At 38.7% G+C, this 19742-nt stretch overlaps 1 protein-coding gene across 1 annotated transcript in view; it reads right to left on the reverse strand.

Moving 5' to 3' along the window:
• The window catches only part of stmA (Protein EFR3 homolog stmA), a 150015-nt gene that overhangs the window by 61667 nt on the left and 68606 nt on the right, over nt 1-19742 (reverse strand). The window contains exon 12 of the mRNA XM_067150356.2: nt 15437-15668. Coding sequence (XP_067006457.1) covers nt 15437-15668 — 232 coding nt within the window. The remainder of the gene's footprint in view (nt 1-15436; nt 15669-19742) is intronic.

A 19742-nucleotide genomic window follows, 5' to 3' on the forward strand; every position in this document is an offset into this window, starting at 1 on the left:
CAACAGCTACAGCACTTCCAAAGACCCACAAGGCTGAAGTCCCCATTAGACCCATAATAAATTATAGACCGAGTCCTCTTTACAAAGTGACGCAGTTTATTCAGAAATTCCTTAAACAACATTACAGATCATGGCTAATAAATCAATCAGGAATACTATAGAATTGGTTAATAAATTGAGGGATTTTAAATTACAGCCCTATCATACAGTACATTCGTTTGATATTGTTAACATGTTTCCAAGCATAAATGCCAGTAAGCTACTACCGATCATCAATAATAATTTAAAAACTCATAGTCACCTATGTGAATTGGAAATGCAAGATTTTATGGACATACTAATGTTGCTAATTAACAATAATTAACTTTGTATTTGACAATGTAATTTATAAACAAAATGGGCTAGCAATGGGGTCTCCAGCCTCGGGGATTCTAGCAGAAATTTATTTGGATTCTTTGGAGGATTCTGTAATAGATAATGGAAACATGTTTAGTAGTATACATTACTGGTCTAGATACGTAGAAGATACTTTCACAGTTTTAGATGAGCGGATAACAGACGCGACTGCCACCTTAGAAAAACTCAATAGTATAGACCCACATTAAGTTTACATTGGAATCTGAAAAGAATGGATCAATTAATTTTTTAGATTTAACTATTAATAGACAACCTTCAGCCTTTATGTTTAATATTTATAGAAAGCCCACACAAACTAATGTTACCGTAAGGCAGGATTCAATACACCCACAAGCTCAAAAAAGAGCTACATACATTAGTCTACTAGATCGTGCTTTTAGGATCCCAATGTCTAGAGGCATGATTTTTCGCATTAATTTTTTAAAGATTTCGCGAGAAGGATACGCTATTTCGTGTTATTTCACGAAATAGATATTGCCGTATCACTTTTATTTTGCTTTAATATAATTCTAAAATAAATCATTAAAGGTTTCATTACTATCACTGATCGTTGATTGTGGAAGTTTAATTGATAGACTGTACATACCTGGTACATACTTTTGAAGTCATTTCCGGACTGCAGGGTCTTCTGTCTTCTCCAGCGGGATGTTGGCTTGGAGTAGCATCGCTGTTGTTTTGTGAATAAATTCTATTTTTTCACACTGGCTTTCTTTTGCATATCTAATGAGAGTTCTATTGTTGCCTGCTGTTTCACTGTTGGAGTGCTAAATTTACGTTCTGAATGTTCCTTATTTTTAAAACAATGTTTTGAGACAGTATCTTTTTTCTCCCACTGGATACGAACATTACAAAATTTATACATTAAAATACTGCTTTCCGAAACGTATAAACCTTCACACATCAACTGTTTAGCTCTGCTGTGCACCGTAACACTTGTCGAGCGACACATCTTCGCTACTGTCTGTGATCACTTTCTTAATTTTACCTGACCACGAAGCTGAAATACACCAGTCAATTGTGCTGCTTGTAGATGTCATTAGGGATTCCAGGATTGCACAATGCCGTGAGGAGACAGGCTGGGGTGGGATTACCAGCCACCACAAGAACAACATTCCAAATATTTTGTTTGGCAAGAAGCCTGGAGCTAACCCCTTTTCTTTGATGCCATGTCATAAAGAGATTTTTCAGAACATTAATGATAACATATTTCTTTCCTGTTGATGAATCTTTCTTCGCTCTTCCGTTTCTTTTAATACATAATCTTGGAACAAAATGTCAAGTTCGTTATTCACTACAGATTTCACTGTAATATCAAGCTTATCATGAAATGATTGAATTTCGCTTTAAAATGACCTTATCGCTTTAATTCGCAAACATAATATCCATATTTTCTTAACCAGAAACATGATTCGTAAAGATGCCTTAAAATCGCTTCAAAATATTTTTTGTCGCGTTTATCATTGAAGCAAAAAATTCAGGCCTCTACCAATGTCTAAAACTGACTTGAACAAGAAGTTGAACATCATTCGTTCTATAGCTTATGCTAACGGTTGTAAAGATTCTTTTATCCAACGTATAATCAGTAAGATTAGACATCGTCCGCAAACCACGCTAAGCATAGGTAAACCCAGTTATAATTCCTATTCAAACTTCACATTTAATAACAACATTTATAAAGTAACTAACATATTTAAAAAGAATAAAGTAAAGATTTCCTTTCGTACTGATAATAGGAGTACAGAGGTGTTACATAATTCAGACACTATAAATAAATCCAATCCTCATCTCAGATCAGGAGTATATAGATTTCAGTGCAGTGAATGTGGTAGCGCCTATCTCGGGTAAACTGGGTGCAACTTCAGGATGAGATATGCTGAACATGTTAATGCCGTGAGATATAATAGATTCTCTGCGGTAGGCCAACATGTCCACGAATAAAAACATACTTTCACAAGCTTGGAGCAAGACATTCAGATACTAGAGACTTTAAATAAAGGACTGTTGCTGGATGCTACTGAATTCTGTTATATCCACCTAGACCAGTATTTCAATGCAAATCTCAATCTAAATGATACATCCGAGACACTAGAAGTTCTCTTTGATTTCCTTATAGCATTTCTCAAAAATGTTCAAATTCCAAACAAGTGTTTAATTTTACGTGTTATGCGCAACAAGTTTTCTCGATATTCGTTTCGTAGTCCACGTCCACCAGATCCCCTCCACATGCTCTACTTCTGCCTACCTCTATCGCCCCTCCCTTGTCCCGTCCAGGTATGCATTCCTGACCCGAGCTGTTCATTGTTTACTGCATGTTATTTGCATTACGATAGGTCTACGGCCGCATGGGGCGAGTCTTGCATACACTTACATTATTGAGTAGAATCTTAAAACTTTCCGCTCTGAATCGTTATTGGTGTTTATTATTTATTTTTCACAGGTTCCACATTTGAACTGAGAAACATAGTTCCTGGTTACATCTTAAGGAGTCATTTATATGTTTCCACCTCATAGGCGTTAGATATTGAAGAATTCCGTCATACCTAAATTTTATTCAGCAATATTCACGGTTATTTTAAGAAGACTCCTCAGTTTATGGACCGTAGTTGAAACAAGGTCTAAAAAGTTTTAAAACACACAATATTTTATTATTGTAAATCGCTCACCAAATTTATTGAGCTTACTACTGTATGTCCACAGGGACATGAATCAACTTGTGAACTGTTATTCAGCATTCAGTATATGTTTGACTCGCAAGTCTTTAACTTGTTCAATAAGGTTTTATTATGTGTCATTGTTTTAATGTAGATTTCATAGGGTTTTATATCACGCACAATCAACATCTATCGTGAGTTTTATATAATTTGCCTATTTTCCGATTTATTTGTACAGCTGAAGATGATGCAAAAATGCGTTGAAACTAGTACTGTATATAATTAGAATGTTGTAATTTCATCTATAAACAACATTATTGTATTGAATAGGTGGACATTAAAAGCAAGTTGGAAGCAAATTGCTGAACAGCAGTGCATTCTTACCTACATAAACATATTGTATTTTACAACTTACCTACAGTTTGTCTGAAATATAAAAATTGTTTTACAGATGCTTTATAAATATCATTTTGTGCTATCATGATTCAAATAGTTTTGTTTATTTTTTGTTATACAAATCACCTCGGGAGCTAAATATAATTTTGAGTTATCAAAATTCCAAGATATAGAAAATTCTCTGTTTTGAGCATATATAACCGAATCATATGTATCTACGAGTTGATACAGTATTATTTAACCATTATGAAAATGCATTCGTATTTTATGACTTTAATTAGAACATATTATTGCAACTCGAAGAGACATTACATAAGGAACATGAAACATACCTCCATAAACACCTTGGAAATCCTCTGTTTATTTACAACAGTTATTGTTGTGAAAACACTATAATTTACATTTGACTGTCTGTACGTAGGATCAAAGAATACCCACTGCATTTAACGCTTATAAAGGAGAGGGGTCATGCAACTTCAACTGCCTGTGATCAACCCATCAGGCGTGGATAGATGTAAACATACCAAGTTGGCCGGGAGGATGTACTGCAGACTACAGTATGTTAAAGAATAATGATACACAAACCAAAGATGTTGTATTGCACAGTTATTGTTGAACAACATTCAACCTACAGAATATTTTCAGCTTCTGGGTTGGAAATATTTGCTTCGAGAAATTGAGAAATTCGTATAATCGAATTGTGGGTGATACAGAAATACACAGGAAGAACAGGACTAACGGCCAGGAAATTTAAGTTACGAACAGCTGCAATAACAGACATTCCACGTGAAAGGTGGCAACACTGTTGTTAAGTATGGATACTGCCATCGCTGTGGTAGGAGAACTACATAGTGACAACTCATAGGTGCACGCATTTGTTGGGTTATGTCTTCGTTGGTGCGTGGACTGGTCTAGTGTGTTCGCCCAGCTGTAGAAATGGAAGCAAGCAAAGATTAACAGAGAAGTGTGGTTCTTTTCTGGTAGCTGAGGGTGCTGTGTATGGTGAACACTGCATGTCCATTACGAGTGTGCACGAATGGCAGAAGAGATTTTGAGAAGGGCGCACATCATTGCAAGAAGATGCACGCCCAGGACAGGCCCATTGAGCCATTACTCCTGATGTAATAGAGCGGATCGATGGCCTTATCCGGGAAAACTGATGAATCATGGAGGAAGAAAGACAATTGTAGATGTCGGTTTGTCGGACGAGGAAGTGCAAGAGTGGGTGTGGTTGTGGGTTCGTCAGCAACCTACCTCTTTCTACAAAACTGGAAATGATCGTCTCATCTCCCAGTGGGATAAATGAATTAACACTTTTGGTAATTACTTTTGAATAAAACCTTTCTCTGGTCACGTTGTAGTGGGCAATCGGTTTTCATTTGACTACCCCTTATACTTCTAGTTAGAAATAATTTACTTTTGTTTCAGTGTATATATATGTGTGTGTGTGTGTATATATATACTCAAATGGGTATATAAATATATTTTATTGTAAAGAACTTTTTTTTAAGTAGTGTGTAAAGCTGGTTAAATTTGTAACTATTAGGTTCTTTAGTCTGTCTAAACTAACTTATGAATAAATAAAATTTAGGAACTACTTGAAAAAAGAAAACATAACAGAATTAAACCTGAAAAAGAAACCACTGTACAGCAGTCTGCTTTTGTGATTAAGTTGTTTCTTTTTCAGGTATAACTCTGTTATATGTTATCTTTTTCATGTAGTTTCTAAATTTTATTTATTCATAAATTACTTTCGACAGACTGAAGAACTGAACAGTTGTAAAATGATAGAGTAAAAAAAAAAAATTGGAGAAAAATTAGGACAAAAATAAGAGTAACATTAGTCTTCCTGGACACTGAAAAGGCAAATGATTTCATACAACACAGCCATACATGTTTGAGGTATAAGAACATGATAGAAGGGATTATAGCTCATATTAGACATCTGTATTAGGATTTTTTTTGCTATTTGTTTTACGTCGCACCGATGACACAGAGAGGTCTTATGGCGACGATGGGATGGGAAAGGCCTAGGAGTGGGAAGGAAGCGGCCATGGCCTTAATTAGGGCACAGCCCCAGCATTTGCCTGGTGTGAAAATGGGAAAACACAGAAAACCATCATCAGGGCTGCCGACATTGGGGTTCGAACCCACTATCTCCCGGATGCAAGCTCACAGCTGCGCGCCCCTAACTGCACGGCCAACTTGCCCGGTGTGTATTAGGAATAATGAGTTGTGTGCAAATGGAAGGTCATATCAGAATCCAACAAGGAATTTGTTGGCTTTCTCTACTTCTCTTTGTCATAACGAGGTAATAAAAGCAGTGAAATTCAAAGATCACACAACAAATGTACTACAGTATTTCTTAGCGGTGATATTAACGGGATGAGACAGAACAGAGATACAAAACAAATATCTTTGGAAAGTAAAACAAAACTGAAAGAATGAGAGTGAAGATCAACAGAACCAAACTACTGTAATTGGCTCAGTGATTTAAATTCTGGAATAGTCCATCTACAAATTGTTATGAAAATACAGATATCATCAAATATGTAAGAACTTCAACAGCAAGATTTCTTCAAATACCACCATTAAATGGATAACTGGTAACAAAATAAAAGCAGCCTTGAATTAAATATTATTTATTAACCCCTCAGCAACGAGGAACATTTGAGTACCACTCTACCCAGCGGACAGAGATGATTCAGATGTAAGCACTAAAAAAATGCAGCTATCTCTTTAAAAATTCACTGTTCCAACAGTTTAGCTCAGATTATTTTAAAATGTTTATAGTGGAGACCCAAAAGAATGTACTTACATTCATAAACTTTATATTTACTTTGTATTGTAGTAATGGAGAAAAGACCTTCCAAATTTTGTACGGTGTGAAAATGATGTTCTTTTATTTGCCTGGGTTGATTCACAATGCAATAAAAACTACAGTAATCATTGCTTCGGGAACTTTGAGCAGAAGAACCGGGAACAATAGTTCCAAAATTAATTTAGCACAAATCCCAGGTTAATGGGACGATTAGTTCATGAGAAAGAGGGCATATACTTTGGCATGTTTTGTTGTCCATTACTTGGCCGTGCGAACCATGCCTTCCCATTCTGTATGTTATGCATTCACTCTCACTATGCTTAGTTCAGTCTGGTGTAGTGCTGTTAAAGTCTGATTTTTAAAATTTAATGACTTCTCTTTCATTCAAACTGCACCGTGCCATGTTCCTGTGAATATTTTATTTCGAAGTGACAGCGAGTTAAGTAAATATGATTCGTAAGAGGTTTGAAGGCATTCAAAGAATTTAGAAATTCTCACCAGATGATGTCAACATTCATATCAGTGAAGAGATGGCAATTTATACTATCAATCTACATAAGTAAACATCCTGTAATGAAACATACAGCTACTAGGGTGCAGCAGAAATTTAAGACTATATGCTCTCAACCGAAAAGAGGGCACACTATTTCAAACACTTTAGAACAGAAAAAAGAAACACTGATTTGGGTTGATTCATACATACAAAGCAGAAATCTTCATCTTCAAAGATATACTGTGACCGTATCGGCACAATTAATATTTATTTCAAATGATATGCTTGGTAAGGAAGCAGGCAGCAAGCTTTCTTTGTGTGGATGTTGGGAGAAGCATCAGATTGTGCAATAGGACGCCCGCCAGCGCGGCGCCTTACACACCCACTGGGTGGCTTAAAGAATCCCCGAACTAGGCACACGTCATAGAAGAAGCAGCAGAAGAACACTATTTTAGCGACTCCATATTGAAAAACAAATGCCAGCGTACAGCGATGCCAAAGCGATCGGGCCAATTTTAATGTATTTTCGGCGTAAATAAGGCTTGGTTAACAAAAATGCATCCGTCAGAGCGGTAGAAATAATATTGGCAAAAAGTTAAAAACAGGAGTTATAGTAGAAGAGATTCTCCAAGGTAAAGGCACTTGAGAACAGCTTATGTAACTGGCTTAGCGTACGGATGCGATGGGTGAAACCAGATGTCTTTGGGGATTCACCATTTCCCCTTCGATCTTATTAATTAATTACGGCAGATCCGCCGAACATAATCAACTCCTCATGGCATAGCGCACTTGTGCATAACATAGTCACACAATCTAGCGTATTGCTGATTTCGACAGGCAGGTTTATCCAGGAGAGGTCAAAATAAGGGAGGGGGCGAGGCTCACTAGCCACCCCTATTCCTGGTTTGGCTATAAGTTATTGCAGATTCTTGGGGGAGTCAGCAGTCGAGAACGAGCTTCAGAGGTGGAACCACGGTCGGTTCGCGAGCGATAACTACCTCTTCTTTGTCTGAATAACTGACACAAAGAAACGGGAGTGAAATTCTAGAAATGTTTTCCAGTGTGCAGTGATGGTAGAAAATGTAATTATATGATAAAGATATTTGTGCGACATCCGATCGCGAAGTAAACTGTGAATATTTGTCATTGTGTCGTAGGTAGTGACTGTGAAAAGTTGTGTACGCCGTAGGGATCAAACTCCAGATGGAGAACGCTCATCGCGAGGTTGATGTCTGTAGCAGTGAGGGAGCTCATTTTTTTCGAGGAGTATAACTTTGGGACTTTGGGAAACTGTTTCAAAAGAAAAGCAGTCATCGTGTGAAGAAATACTATAAAAATAAATCCAGGTGAAATTGAGAATAGGATTTCAGGACCAAATTATCACACTAAGTAACGGGGAGTGATAAATGCAGGATCTGATGGAGAAGGATGGTTGATTTATATCACGGAAGTAGGAGGCGATAGACTTGGGAATGAGGAGATCATGAAGGTTCAACTCGCCTAATTTAAAATGAAGTAGACTAGCTGAGATATCCATAATAATTAGCATCACGTAACTTGCATCGGTCATAGAACGATAGAGGGGAAGTTTGATGGTGTCGAGTGATCAACAAGTGTGCAAGATTGTGTAAATATAATTTCAGTGATCTGTTTACCAGGAAGATGGATTATGCCAGAAATGTCATCAAACTCCTAGAACCCAGAACTGCACGAGCCAGCGACATGGAGTGAGCACCGATGGCAGGCCCCCCGAAATCTCCGGATGGGGCTAGAAAACACCAAAACTGTTGAGTAACAAGCTATTTTCTTCCAATGTTAGTATTTCCCCTTGTAAATAGAGTTAATGTAAAGATAGGGTTAATGATGATGTAATTGATAGGTTAATTACCTGGAGTGGTCGGATGACCCTTGTTTAATTTGATTTATGTAAGTAGATATGGGAAGGAAGTGAACCAGGAAGGATGTATAGAGTTTGGGACCCCTTTTAGAGGCTGCATGCGCATGCTATACTATATATTCTTGTTTTGAGTGCTGAGAAAGATTTGAGGGGGGAAAATAAGTAGAAAATTGAACAGGTTAATGCCGTAAATTTCATCTGCGGGACTGCATAAGACGAGCAGGGATTAGCAGGTGACAGGATCATTAACATGTGCCTATACAGAGATTAATGTGGAATAGTGACAGCACTAAATTCATAAAAGTAGAGGCAGTAGTTTGTTTTGCATGCTAGTGTATAAGTTTGGCTGTAACTGAAGATGTTCGAGAAGATATGTGCGAAGGTTCGAACCCGGCCCCCCCCTACACATTAGTTAGGCTAATAAAGTAGAGATTTACTAGTTGAGTTTGATCATGTCTGAATATTATTATTATTATTATTATTATTATTATTATTATTATTATTCTCTTAATGTAATTTGATTGGTGTTTTTATGCCGATACATTTCAAGCAACAGGTTAGAGGATTATTATTATTATTATTATTATTATTATTATTATTATTATTATTATTATTATTAATTTCTTAATGTAATTTGATCGGTGTTTTTATACCGATACATTTCAAGCAACAGGTTAGAGGATTATTATTATTATAATTATAATAATAATTATTATTATTTTCTTAATGTAATTTGATTGGTGTTTTTATACCGATACATTTCAAGCAACAGGTTAGAGGATTATTATTATTATTATTATTTTCTTAAAGTAATCTGATCGGTGATTTTATACCGATATATCTCGAGCAATAGGGTAGTATCTGACAGGTACACAATCTCGCCTCAGAGGCGGAGAAATGGGAATATTGCTGTGGTCAGTGGCTGACGTATGGTGAATATTAGGAAGGAGAGAAGATACGAGTCGAACTCCAGACCTCCAGAGATATGAGAGAATTTGATGTGCGTTAACGATTGAATTTAAGAAATGATTCTCGTGTAGTGAAAGTATGTGGGCTGGCTTGAGCAATGAATAGATTGCGCCAGTTTCTAATGAATTAAATTGTATAGACACGATGTCTTAGCGTAAGCCGGCTGGTTGGTGTTTTTAGCTTCCAGACAGTGGAAAGAATGACCGCTGTAATTTACGAGCCAGGAGGAAGGGAGCGACTTGCGAGGGTAGGTCCTGGCACGGGCGAAGAAACTGGTCGTGCTAACTGGCTGCCTTGCCCTTGAAAAAAAAAAAAAAATGACAGTAGAGTTCTGTAATTGCCACATATGCCGTAAGCCACGAACCACGTAGCAATGTAGATGTTCCCGTTGTATGACAGTGTTCACATGATCAGGGTAAATTAGGGTTTGATTGCAGGATCTTTGATGGAGACGAACATAGTCTCCTGTTCGAACCTCGACTGCACATAGACAGGACGACTGCTCACACAAGTAGCGGGTTCTACGAGATGAAATACAGCCATTTATATTTTGTGTTGTTGTATAAATATATGCTTCTTTTCAGGGTGTAATCTTGTTTTGTGTTATGTACTGTTCTGCGCGAATTTAGACTTCGTGAAATTTCACTGATAGTTGTTGTAAGCGACGAGTTCGTTGTCAAGCCTGTGGTCGTGTGATTTTTATTTCATTTTTCTTCTAATTAGTGGAGACGCATAACCTTATTTTCTTTTCCATGGTTTAAGTAAAACATATGATTATTTCTCCAGTATACTTTTATTCACGTATAGATATTTGGTGGCGGTAGATATAAGATAGGTGACCACTCTGGGGTAGTTGAGTTAGTGTAAGTAAATGTTTAACTTAGTGATGTGGGATTCGGTCCCAGGGGATACTGGTATTTGGAGGAAAATGGTTCGTAATTGTAACTGTAAATAGGTAATATGTGTTATATTTTGTTTTGTGTAACACTCAACAGTTTTTAATGTTCAACGGGTGATAGATAACAAAAACCAGAGGTAGAAACGTAGTATGTCTACGGGTACGATCATCCTTTGGGGATGTGAAATTTTTTTGTTTATGTCAAATTAGGTATCCATCAGGTTGTTGGTTCGGATGGAAGTTTTTCCTTCATCTGAAATATTATTAGAAGCTGTGATCATCCACATAGATGTTCTAATGGAATGTGGATGAAGTTAGCTGATGGATGGTAGCACAGATTTTACCGTTGCTAAGTAATTATATTCATTATTTTTCAATTTATATTAGTTTACCAAGAATGTCATAGTGTTTGTATAGATTTCAACGAGCGCCTTAGTAGATTTGGAAAACTTATTTGTGCCTGTCTTTTCCGAAAAACAAGCATCCAAAAACCTCTTCCGTTCATTGTAGGCCTTTAAGTTAGTTTAAGTTTAATAGCCTCTATATGCCGCGAACGGCCTTCGACCCTGAGGAGTCCGTGTTCAGACCTCAGGAACGGGAGAGTAGCTCTGACCTGGCTGTGCTGTATGGCCGATAACTTCTCATGTGAGTGGATTAACGATACAATCCCAATGAGAGGAAATCGGCAAAGGCCGAATAGGTCCCTTGACTATCGACTTCCGTGGAGCATGGTCCCATGTGTTCGTGACCCGAAAGGGTTGGTTTGTCGTCACATGGTCCCATGAGTCATGGGGGACGGTGGGAAAGGTTCCAATACCGTCTCCATCTTGACAACTTGAAAACTTCACAAGCTAGAACAAAATGAATTTAGGCCTACAGCGGTCTATACCACACATGGAGGTCGGCCGCATGTGAAGAAAAGGAGGTCTATACGGCATATGGAGGTCTGCATCAAGGGGTTAATGAGAATAAGATGAACCATTTCCACCAACCTCTAAGACTGCTATGTACAAAACATATTTTATGCAATCAATCTTGACTTGGCTAGTAATAGCAACTTCTACTGCACCAGAAAATAGCCGTCTGTAGCCAATTGAAATGAAGTTCTTCCATTCAAGTCAACAAATGGAGGTCTATTAACAACAGTCCCTCAAGCACTGGCTAGGGCTGTTAATAACTGATCAAACCAACAGCTGGATACAAGTGTACTCCAGTCCTGCAAGGACTGGCTAGGTCTGTTAACAGTTGTTGTCCAGCCACCAGCTATATCCAGAAACAACACTCCTTCATACACCGATATGGTCTGGTAACATCTACTCAGACATTTTATTTCTTTATTAACATATATGGCCTCGTGGCTTCAAGAAATAAATTTGAGATAAAGCTTGTCTAGAATATTAACTATAATGCCAAAAGTTTCTGGACAGATGTCCTTTTGCGAGTTATCTCTGACAGCATTCGCATGACGTATGTCTGCTCTTGCTGCTATCACACCTGCAATTCTGGGAAGACTGTCCAACAGGTTTTCGTACAGTATGTTGCCATCCTTCTTGTAGAGTCTTGTGCAGGCCGGGAGCAGGTCAAGAGCGGATCGTGCATGTTGCGGTCTCGCTCGCAGTTGGCATTCCAATCCATCTCTAAGATGTTTGATGGGGTTAAGATCAGAGCTCAGGGCAGGCCAATCCATTTCTTCAATCTAGCCATCAAACCATGCCTGTATGGACGCCATTTATGTACTAGGGCATTACCATGTTGAAACAGAAATGGACCCTTTCCGACATGCTGTCGAAATGTGGGAAGTGCACAATTGTCTAGGAGAGTTTCATATCAACTGGTGTTTAAGCACTCCCTGAACAGGAAATGTATGGCCTAGAATATACCATGATGCCTCCTCAACGAAACTTCACAGCTGATGGTACACACACAGAAAGGTAGCGTTGCTCACCTGGCATCCTCCGTACCCAGCCCTATCCATCAGATTTCCACATAGTGAAGCACGATTTCTTATACCATAGCACTTGCCTCCATAGTTCACGAGTCCAATGGCACAATTCTTTATGCCACCTTACCCGACGACGGGCAATGATCTTGGTGATGTTTGATTTGTGTGCAGCTGCCGGCCATGGAAACCCAATTTGAGGAGATCTTGATGAACCGTTCTCATACTGGTTGTGTTACTGGATGCTGTTTGCAACACTGTGTGGAGTCTTCCAACTGACAACATGGTTTCCTTGCACTATCCTCTTAATACTCGCCGGTCCCTGTTGGTCATTTTATATGGTGTGCTGGTTCTTGGTTGTGCTGATGTTACTGCCTGCTGCTTCCATTTTACAAGGACATCACTTGATCAGAAGATTGGGGAGTAAGGAGATGAGCTGCTCAACAAAGTGGTATGTTCTGAGCTGATAATATAGATGTTGATTCCCATAGGGAACCTGAAATATTTGTCCCGTGTGTGCTATTTATCAACTGATGAGCCCAACTTAGCACACTGGGGCAAAACGCTGGCAACCAGGAATGAGTTAGCTGGAAAATTTATAATGTCCAATAACGGACCATTTATATTGGTATTATGTTCTTAGCTGTCGGTGGAGAAACAGTGTGGAATGATATTAGAAGATGAATAAACTTGAGTAGAGCTTTTAAAAGTAGGAAAAATCATAATATAAAGATAAGTTGGAATTCAAGAGGATAAATTGGGGCAAATATGCATTTTTAGGGCAACAAATTAGATTAATCTAACAAAGGAAATGTTTGATAAATTTCGAAGTTCTTTGAAAACATTTAAGAAAAGGGTAGGTAAACAATTAATAGGGAATCTGCTACCTGGGCAACAGTCCTAAATGCAGATCATTGATACTGACAATCTTTAACAAGGTTGGAATTTCCGGAACTGACTCACTGGAGAGGTGGCTGTCTATGACCATGACACGCTGAAAGTCACAGAGCTCTGATGTCTATCCCATTCTTTGGATAATGCTCTACTGTGATGACTAAAGTACCTCAATTGTAAACAAGCAGTAAAGTACATAACAAGAAGAGTGTCCAGAACATTTCGGAAATATTATAGTGTACATGTGTTTGTCTTCTCTGTTTTCCTTTTTTTTTTTTTTTTTTTTAAGCTGCTTTACGTCACATCGAGACACAGATAGGTCTTACAGCGACGATGGGGCAGGAAATGGCTAGGAGAGGGAAGGAAGGGACAGTGACCTTAATTAAGCTACAGCTCCAGCATTTGCTTGGTGTGAAAATGGGAAACCACGGAAAACCTCATTCAGGGCTGCCAACAGCAGGGTTCGAGCTCACTGTGTTCTTTTATCTTACTTTCCATCTTCTAAGTAAATGTGAAGAAATGCATTGTAGTGTAATCACGTGATGCTATGTCACTCAACAAGGTCTTTTTAATGCTTGGGTCAAGTGCCAACAACAGAGGGAGTGTATTTCCACTCATTACAATTATTAAACCAATCTGCATATTTCATTACAGAAATCTTGGTCTTATCTGCAGCCTAAATTCTAGAGCAATGCATAATCCAGGAGCAATAGTTTAAATATCCAGCAATACTGTACAAGTGCAATATAAGCCTGCCTGGCCATTATCATTAAGGTGTAAAGTCTATATGGTCTGACACAATGGTTAACTGGTTTGAGGCCCGTTGGTCTAAAAAAATTTCACCATCAGAATATTAGCAGGCAGGGTAGGATATGTGGTGTTATACAATTTCTAATCACTATACTGCAAGCAAAAGACTGGATTCAATCCCAAACCTCTCCGCAATGCTGATATGGAGCGAGGACATATGACACTGTTGGTGGCGGGCGATTCATCCGTCGGATGGCGACAAATGTTTGAGCAGACCCCTTGGTATTATTCGACAGGAGTAGGGTATGTGCCGGCACTGGGTTTCACCTTCTCCCTCCTTACTATCACATATCACATCATTAACTCTCCTAATGAGACTGACATCAGAAGGGCATCCAGTCAAAAAAACCTTGTTATGTAGATTTATCTTACTTCATACATGAGCCTGAAGAGAAATGGGACAAGGGTTGGACATACATACTGTACAAGTGCAACATACAGAATTCCATAATATAAAGATGATGTTGATGACAAAGAAGTTGAAGTTATCAAAAGTAAAGGCTTGGTGCTTTCCTAGACCGGAGCACCAGGGTCCTTCCAAGTGACAGAGAAGATGCAAGTAAATACAGACCTTTATTAGCAATCATTCATTTAAAAAAAAAAATGTTTGGTGGAGCCAGGAGTGAATGGATAATCAAGCTTGATCTTTTATATGTCTATTTATTACATGAACATAGCCACAGGTGAAAGATCAATGTTAAAAGCACTGCAGGTACAGTAGTGATGACATATTCATCTGAATACAATATTGGCAGTTAAGCCAATGTAGAAGAATGTGTAGTTTGCACAAAAGTTGTGAACCAACAATGTATGTTGGTAGGTACGACCATAAAGAACTACAACTTGCTGGTGTTGCTGGTAAAAGTAATAATGCCAATGAACAGATGTGAGGTCTAACAGCATTAATGTTTAAATAGCAAAGAGCTACAATGCTACTGATGATACCCATGGCAAGCGAGAATGTTTTTGAGATTTGGGGCTCATGGGGTTAAGAAGCAGGGGTTGGGTGCAGTTGACATAATTTTGCTTGATTGCTGGCTTGCTTCAAAACCCTATAGATCAATCATCCCACCCCACAGCAGCATCTATGTTTCAACAATACAGGTTTTTAATATTTTCCTATTTTTCACCAGTGTAGTTTGAATCTGGATTATTTCCTAGCTACTAATCTAAACTAACAACAAGCTAAAGGAATAAAAATAAACATAGATAAATAAATGATAAATCTCTGTTACAACATGCAAGACTCACCTGTATACTAATGACTAGTCTTAACATGTCCATAACAGTCTCCTCGCTCATCAGTTCTACACACAGAAGTGCCAACGTCGTGTACACGGCTTCAATATTCTCTACTGTGTTGTTTGACTGCTCCAAGCTCTCATAGAGACTCAGATAGATGTCAGGTCCATGCTTGCGGATGAAGATGATGTCGGGTCGTGAGCACTTCTCCAAGACCAGTTCCAGTTCGGCAATGTGGACCCTGCATAGATTGCCGCATCTATTTTAGTTTCCTTCCTGTTACACACACACTCTACACAGAGTCAGCTAAGATGTTCACCTCAAGTAACGAGTAAACCGTTAAAGATATTGCAAATCTGTTTTAACTTTTGTTAATGTTAACAACTTGCAGTAGATACTTTTTCAGGGTATCAATATCTGCCGAGGTAACAGAATTTATTTAAAAAGTGGACTACACAGTTTTCTACATCCAGCCTTAAAGTTATGCACATTACAAATACAAGTACTTCTTGAGAAAATGGAATATATTCAAATATGCTTTACTGGTCAACCATGGGCTGCACTGTTCAACTGAATCACAAACCATCTTACACTTGATACATGTTTGTTCCAAAATCTGAATCATAAACCAGGCAGCCAAAAGATGCGATATGTATGAAACGTGAGCTGTTGATATACAGAGTTCCTTCACCTTCTTATGACAACTAGATATTTCCTTTACTGTGCCTTAAATCATTGTTGGCTGTTACTCGTTTCTAAGTATACAATTTCTCCTGCTTACAATCCACTAGCACTCAATGCTGGTTGTTTTGTACTTCTGACGATTGAAAAAGCCAATTCTAGTGTGCAACATGTGTCCACATAGATTGCACTTGAAGGATGGGGGAGGATGAGGCTGCACCTGATGGGAGTATGTGTATCTGTCGATAAATCTCTTCATGCCAGCAACGCTCTTGCTCAAACAGTTCAACAGCAGTAGACGTGGTGTGGCCCCAACACAAGTGATCCTTGGCAAGTGTGTTCCAGGTTTGATGGTTGATGTTCGTGACCTACATGGTTTAAGCTGGTCTTTATAATGCTTCAAAGGGGCAGTGTGGGGTCCTGTGCCTGAGGAAAGCTCACTATACAGGAACTGGCAAGGAAGCCTGGTGTCACTCATACGGCAGATGTGCCCACTCTCCCGAAGTTGATAGCCAATGATAAGACACTGTTCATGTATGCTTTCTGAAAACTGCAAGATTGGAGACATAGTATTTGATATTTAAGATGGAATGAAGTTTCTGTAGATGAGAATACTCAAGTTTCTTGACATCACAGAGGTACAGAGTCTAGGTTTCACAACCTCAAATAAAAGTTGTGATGGTGACTGCTATATACACCATGAGGTTAGTAGGAACTCTTAAGTCTTAATTCCTAAAAACCTAGTTGAATATCGGACCAAATGCCAAATGAGCAGCATGTAGTCTGATTTCCACATTTTCTTCTGAGGTGCATCATTTAATCAAGATGCTACCAAGGTAGGAGAAATGTTCTACTTGTTGCAGAGTCAAGTCAGAGACACTGAACTCTGCAAGGCCAGTCCATGGGGCAGGTTGAGCAAGAATCTTGATAGTTTGTGCACTGATGGTGAGGCCAAAACAATCATATGTACTCTTTGAACTAATGACTAACTGCTGCAGCTCCTCAGGTATAAGAGGTGGTGAGTCACTGTCATCAGCATACTGCAGTTCGATTATCCTGATCAAACAATTCAACAGAATAAAGTCTTGTCAAGTTGAAGGGACTGCTATCAAGGTGATATCTTGAATCAATGCCAGGGGGTTGGTACATGATGCAACACAAAGCACTGCAGCCACATATTGAGCTAAAAGCATTGGGGCAAGTACACACCCTCGTTTAAATCCATGTGTGATATAAAAAGCAGAGATGTTTTTCTGCTGGAGAACCTGACCAGATAAACCATCATGGAGTGCTTGAATCAGGACAACAAAGCTTTCAGGGCAACCAAAGAGTTTCAACACGGCCCACTTAACAGGCCGATGAACAGGACATTAACTTGACGCGCGCAGTGGTGGATTTCCCCCTGGATGTCCTCCATTCTGCCATAGACGAGTGGCCACAAAGACTCAAAGCCTGTACCAAAGGTGACCATTTCGAAAAGTGATTGGTGATTTGTGTAAAGAACAACATACTAACAGCAAATTAAAATACTTCTCATAATATTTGCATTTTTCACTTTTTAAGTTGTAACAGCATACCTGCCAACTTTCCCGATTTAGGCGGGAGACTCCCGATTTTCGACAGTTTTTCCCGCCTCCCGATTGTTCTATTATTTCTCCCAATTTTAGCTTTTTTTTGTTAACTTCAAACATTTTTTCAAATCCCGCCATTTCAGCTTTGTACGCCAGTGGCCGGAAGTCTTTTGCTCATTGGCCGCTTTCAAATGAAATACCAACATTTATCAATACGAGAAATGCACGCGATTGTGCAATGTTTATTAAAACCTGTATATCGCGACGCATATATCAGCGATAAGCCTGTAGTCCAAGGACCTCTGACAGAAGCCTTGACATTGAGCTTTTTGAAATGTTCATTTTAGGGCCATGATAGCCTGCTTCCACACCCCATTTCTCGAAATACAAGCCGCCACTGCCTTTATTGCTGCTGGAGTCCTGACACTGTGTGGGCAACCCTCCCTCGGACGATCCTTTACAGTCCCGGTTGCAGTGAATCGCTCAATGGTCCGGTACACAAACATACAACTGATTTTCAGCTTTTTCAGCGTCTTGAAAATGTCACTTGGAGATTTTCCAACTTTATGTAATGCTATTACTGCAACACAATTTTCATAATCACCCCATTCCATGTTGAAACCTGTAGCTAGATGCTTCCTCTTTCACAGACAAGTTAACAATGGTTCAAGGTTAACGTGTGCATATTGGTAGTTCTTTACCTGCCAAACCAGTTGTAACAGTGTGTGTCAAAATTTGTAACAGTAGGTAGTTGATTCCAGATACTAAAGTTCTTAAATGTGTATCTTTCACACAAGTTCTAAAGGTGCATGAGTGGTGGTGGTAGTGATTATTGTTTTAAGAGGAAGTACAACTAGGCAACCATCCTCTACATAACACTAATCAGAGGGAAAAAATGGAAGGGATCCGACACTTCGAAAAATGAAGATATCGGCCAAAGAAAGACAAGGGCCACGAAGGGCGTGAAATTGAAAGACTCCCTAGCCCTCGCAAATCTAATAGCGTTGGGGTCGGAAAAGAACAAGAGCTGACCAAGGGAGGTCGGATAGGATGGATGAAAGTGAGTAGCGTGGCACAAGTAAGTGGAAGCAATGCCTGAACTCAGCTGAGGGCCCCGTGGTCGCCAACCCACGCTCCAAAGTTCAGAGTCCCTGGGGCCCCTTTTAGTCACCTCTTACGACAGGCAGGGCATACCGTGGGTGTTATTCTACCGTCCCCAGCCACAGGGGGTTAAAGGTGCATGACCTTGTGTAGCACTGAACAATAAGTCAAATAAAATATTAGGTTTCTCCGAGATGTCATTAAGATTATAATTAGAATTAAAGTACTGGTCTAAGTGTATAAAACAGTTTTCCATTATATTAAATAAAGGGCCTTTGTTTACTATTTCGAGGATTTCCATATCTTGCTCTATGCTGGTGAAACTATGGTTGTAATCATGCATGTGTTGGCTGACTGCTGAGAATTTATTATATCTTATGGTGTTAGTATGTTCCAAATATCTTATGTTGAAACTCCTCCCTGTATGTCCCACGTATGAAAAATTACAAGCATTACACTTAATCCTGGAAAAATTACAAGCATTACACTTAATCCTGTAAACTCCCGATTTAAAAAATCTGTTAATCCTGTTGATAGATGTAGTATTATGTAAAATATCTGCATTTTTATTGCTGGTTCTAAAAGCTAGTTTTACATTGTGTTTCTTGAGAATGTTAGTGACTTTGTAGATTTCTTTGTTAAATATGAAGGTAGAAATTGTAGGGAAATTGGGTTTTTCTTAGGTTTGGTTTTAGGACGATGTTTGTATTTGCTGATTAATCTTTCTATGAAATGACTATTGAAACCGATGGATTTTGCGATACCACGAATAGTGTTCAGTTAGTTTTTTAAATCTTTCTTAGTCATCGGTATATTGAATGCCCGATGAACTAGGCTATTGTAAGTCGCTTGTTTGTGGGTCTGGGGTGTATTGAATCTTGGAAAATAGTGGAAGCAGTATGAGTTGGTTTTCTGAAAATCTTATAAGTTAAAATGTTCAGGTGTCTGGTGATGGTTATCTA

Source organism: Anabrus simplex, chromosome 6 (genome assembly GCF_040414725.1).
Source record: "Anabrus simplex isolate iqAnaSimp1 chromosome 6, ASM4041472v1, whole genome shotgun sequence".
In the NCBI taxonomy this organism is placed as follows: domain Eukaryota; kingdom Metazoa; phylum Arthropoda; class Insecta; order Orthoptera; family Tettigoniidae; genus Anabrus; species Anabrus simplex.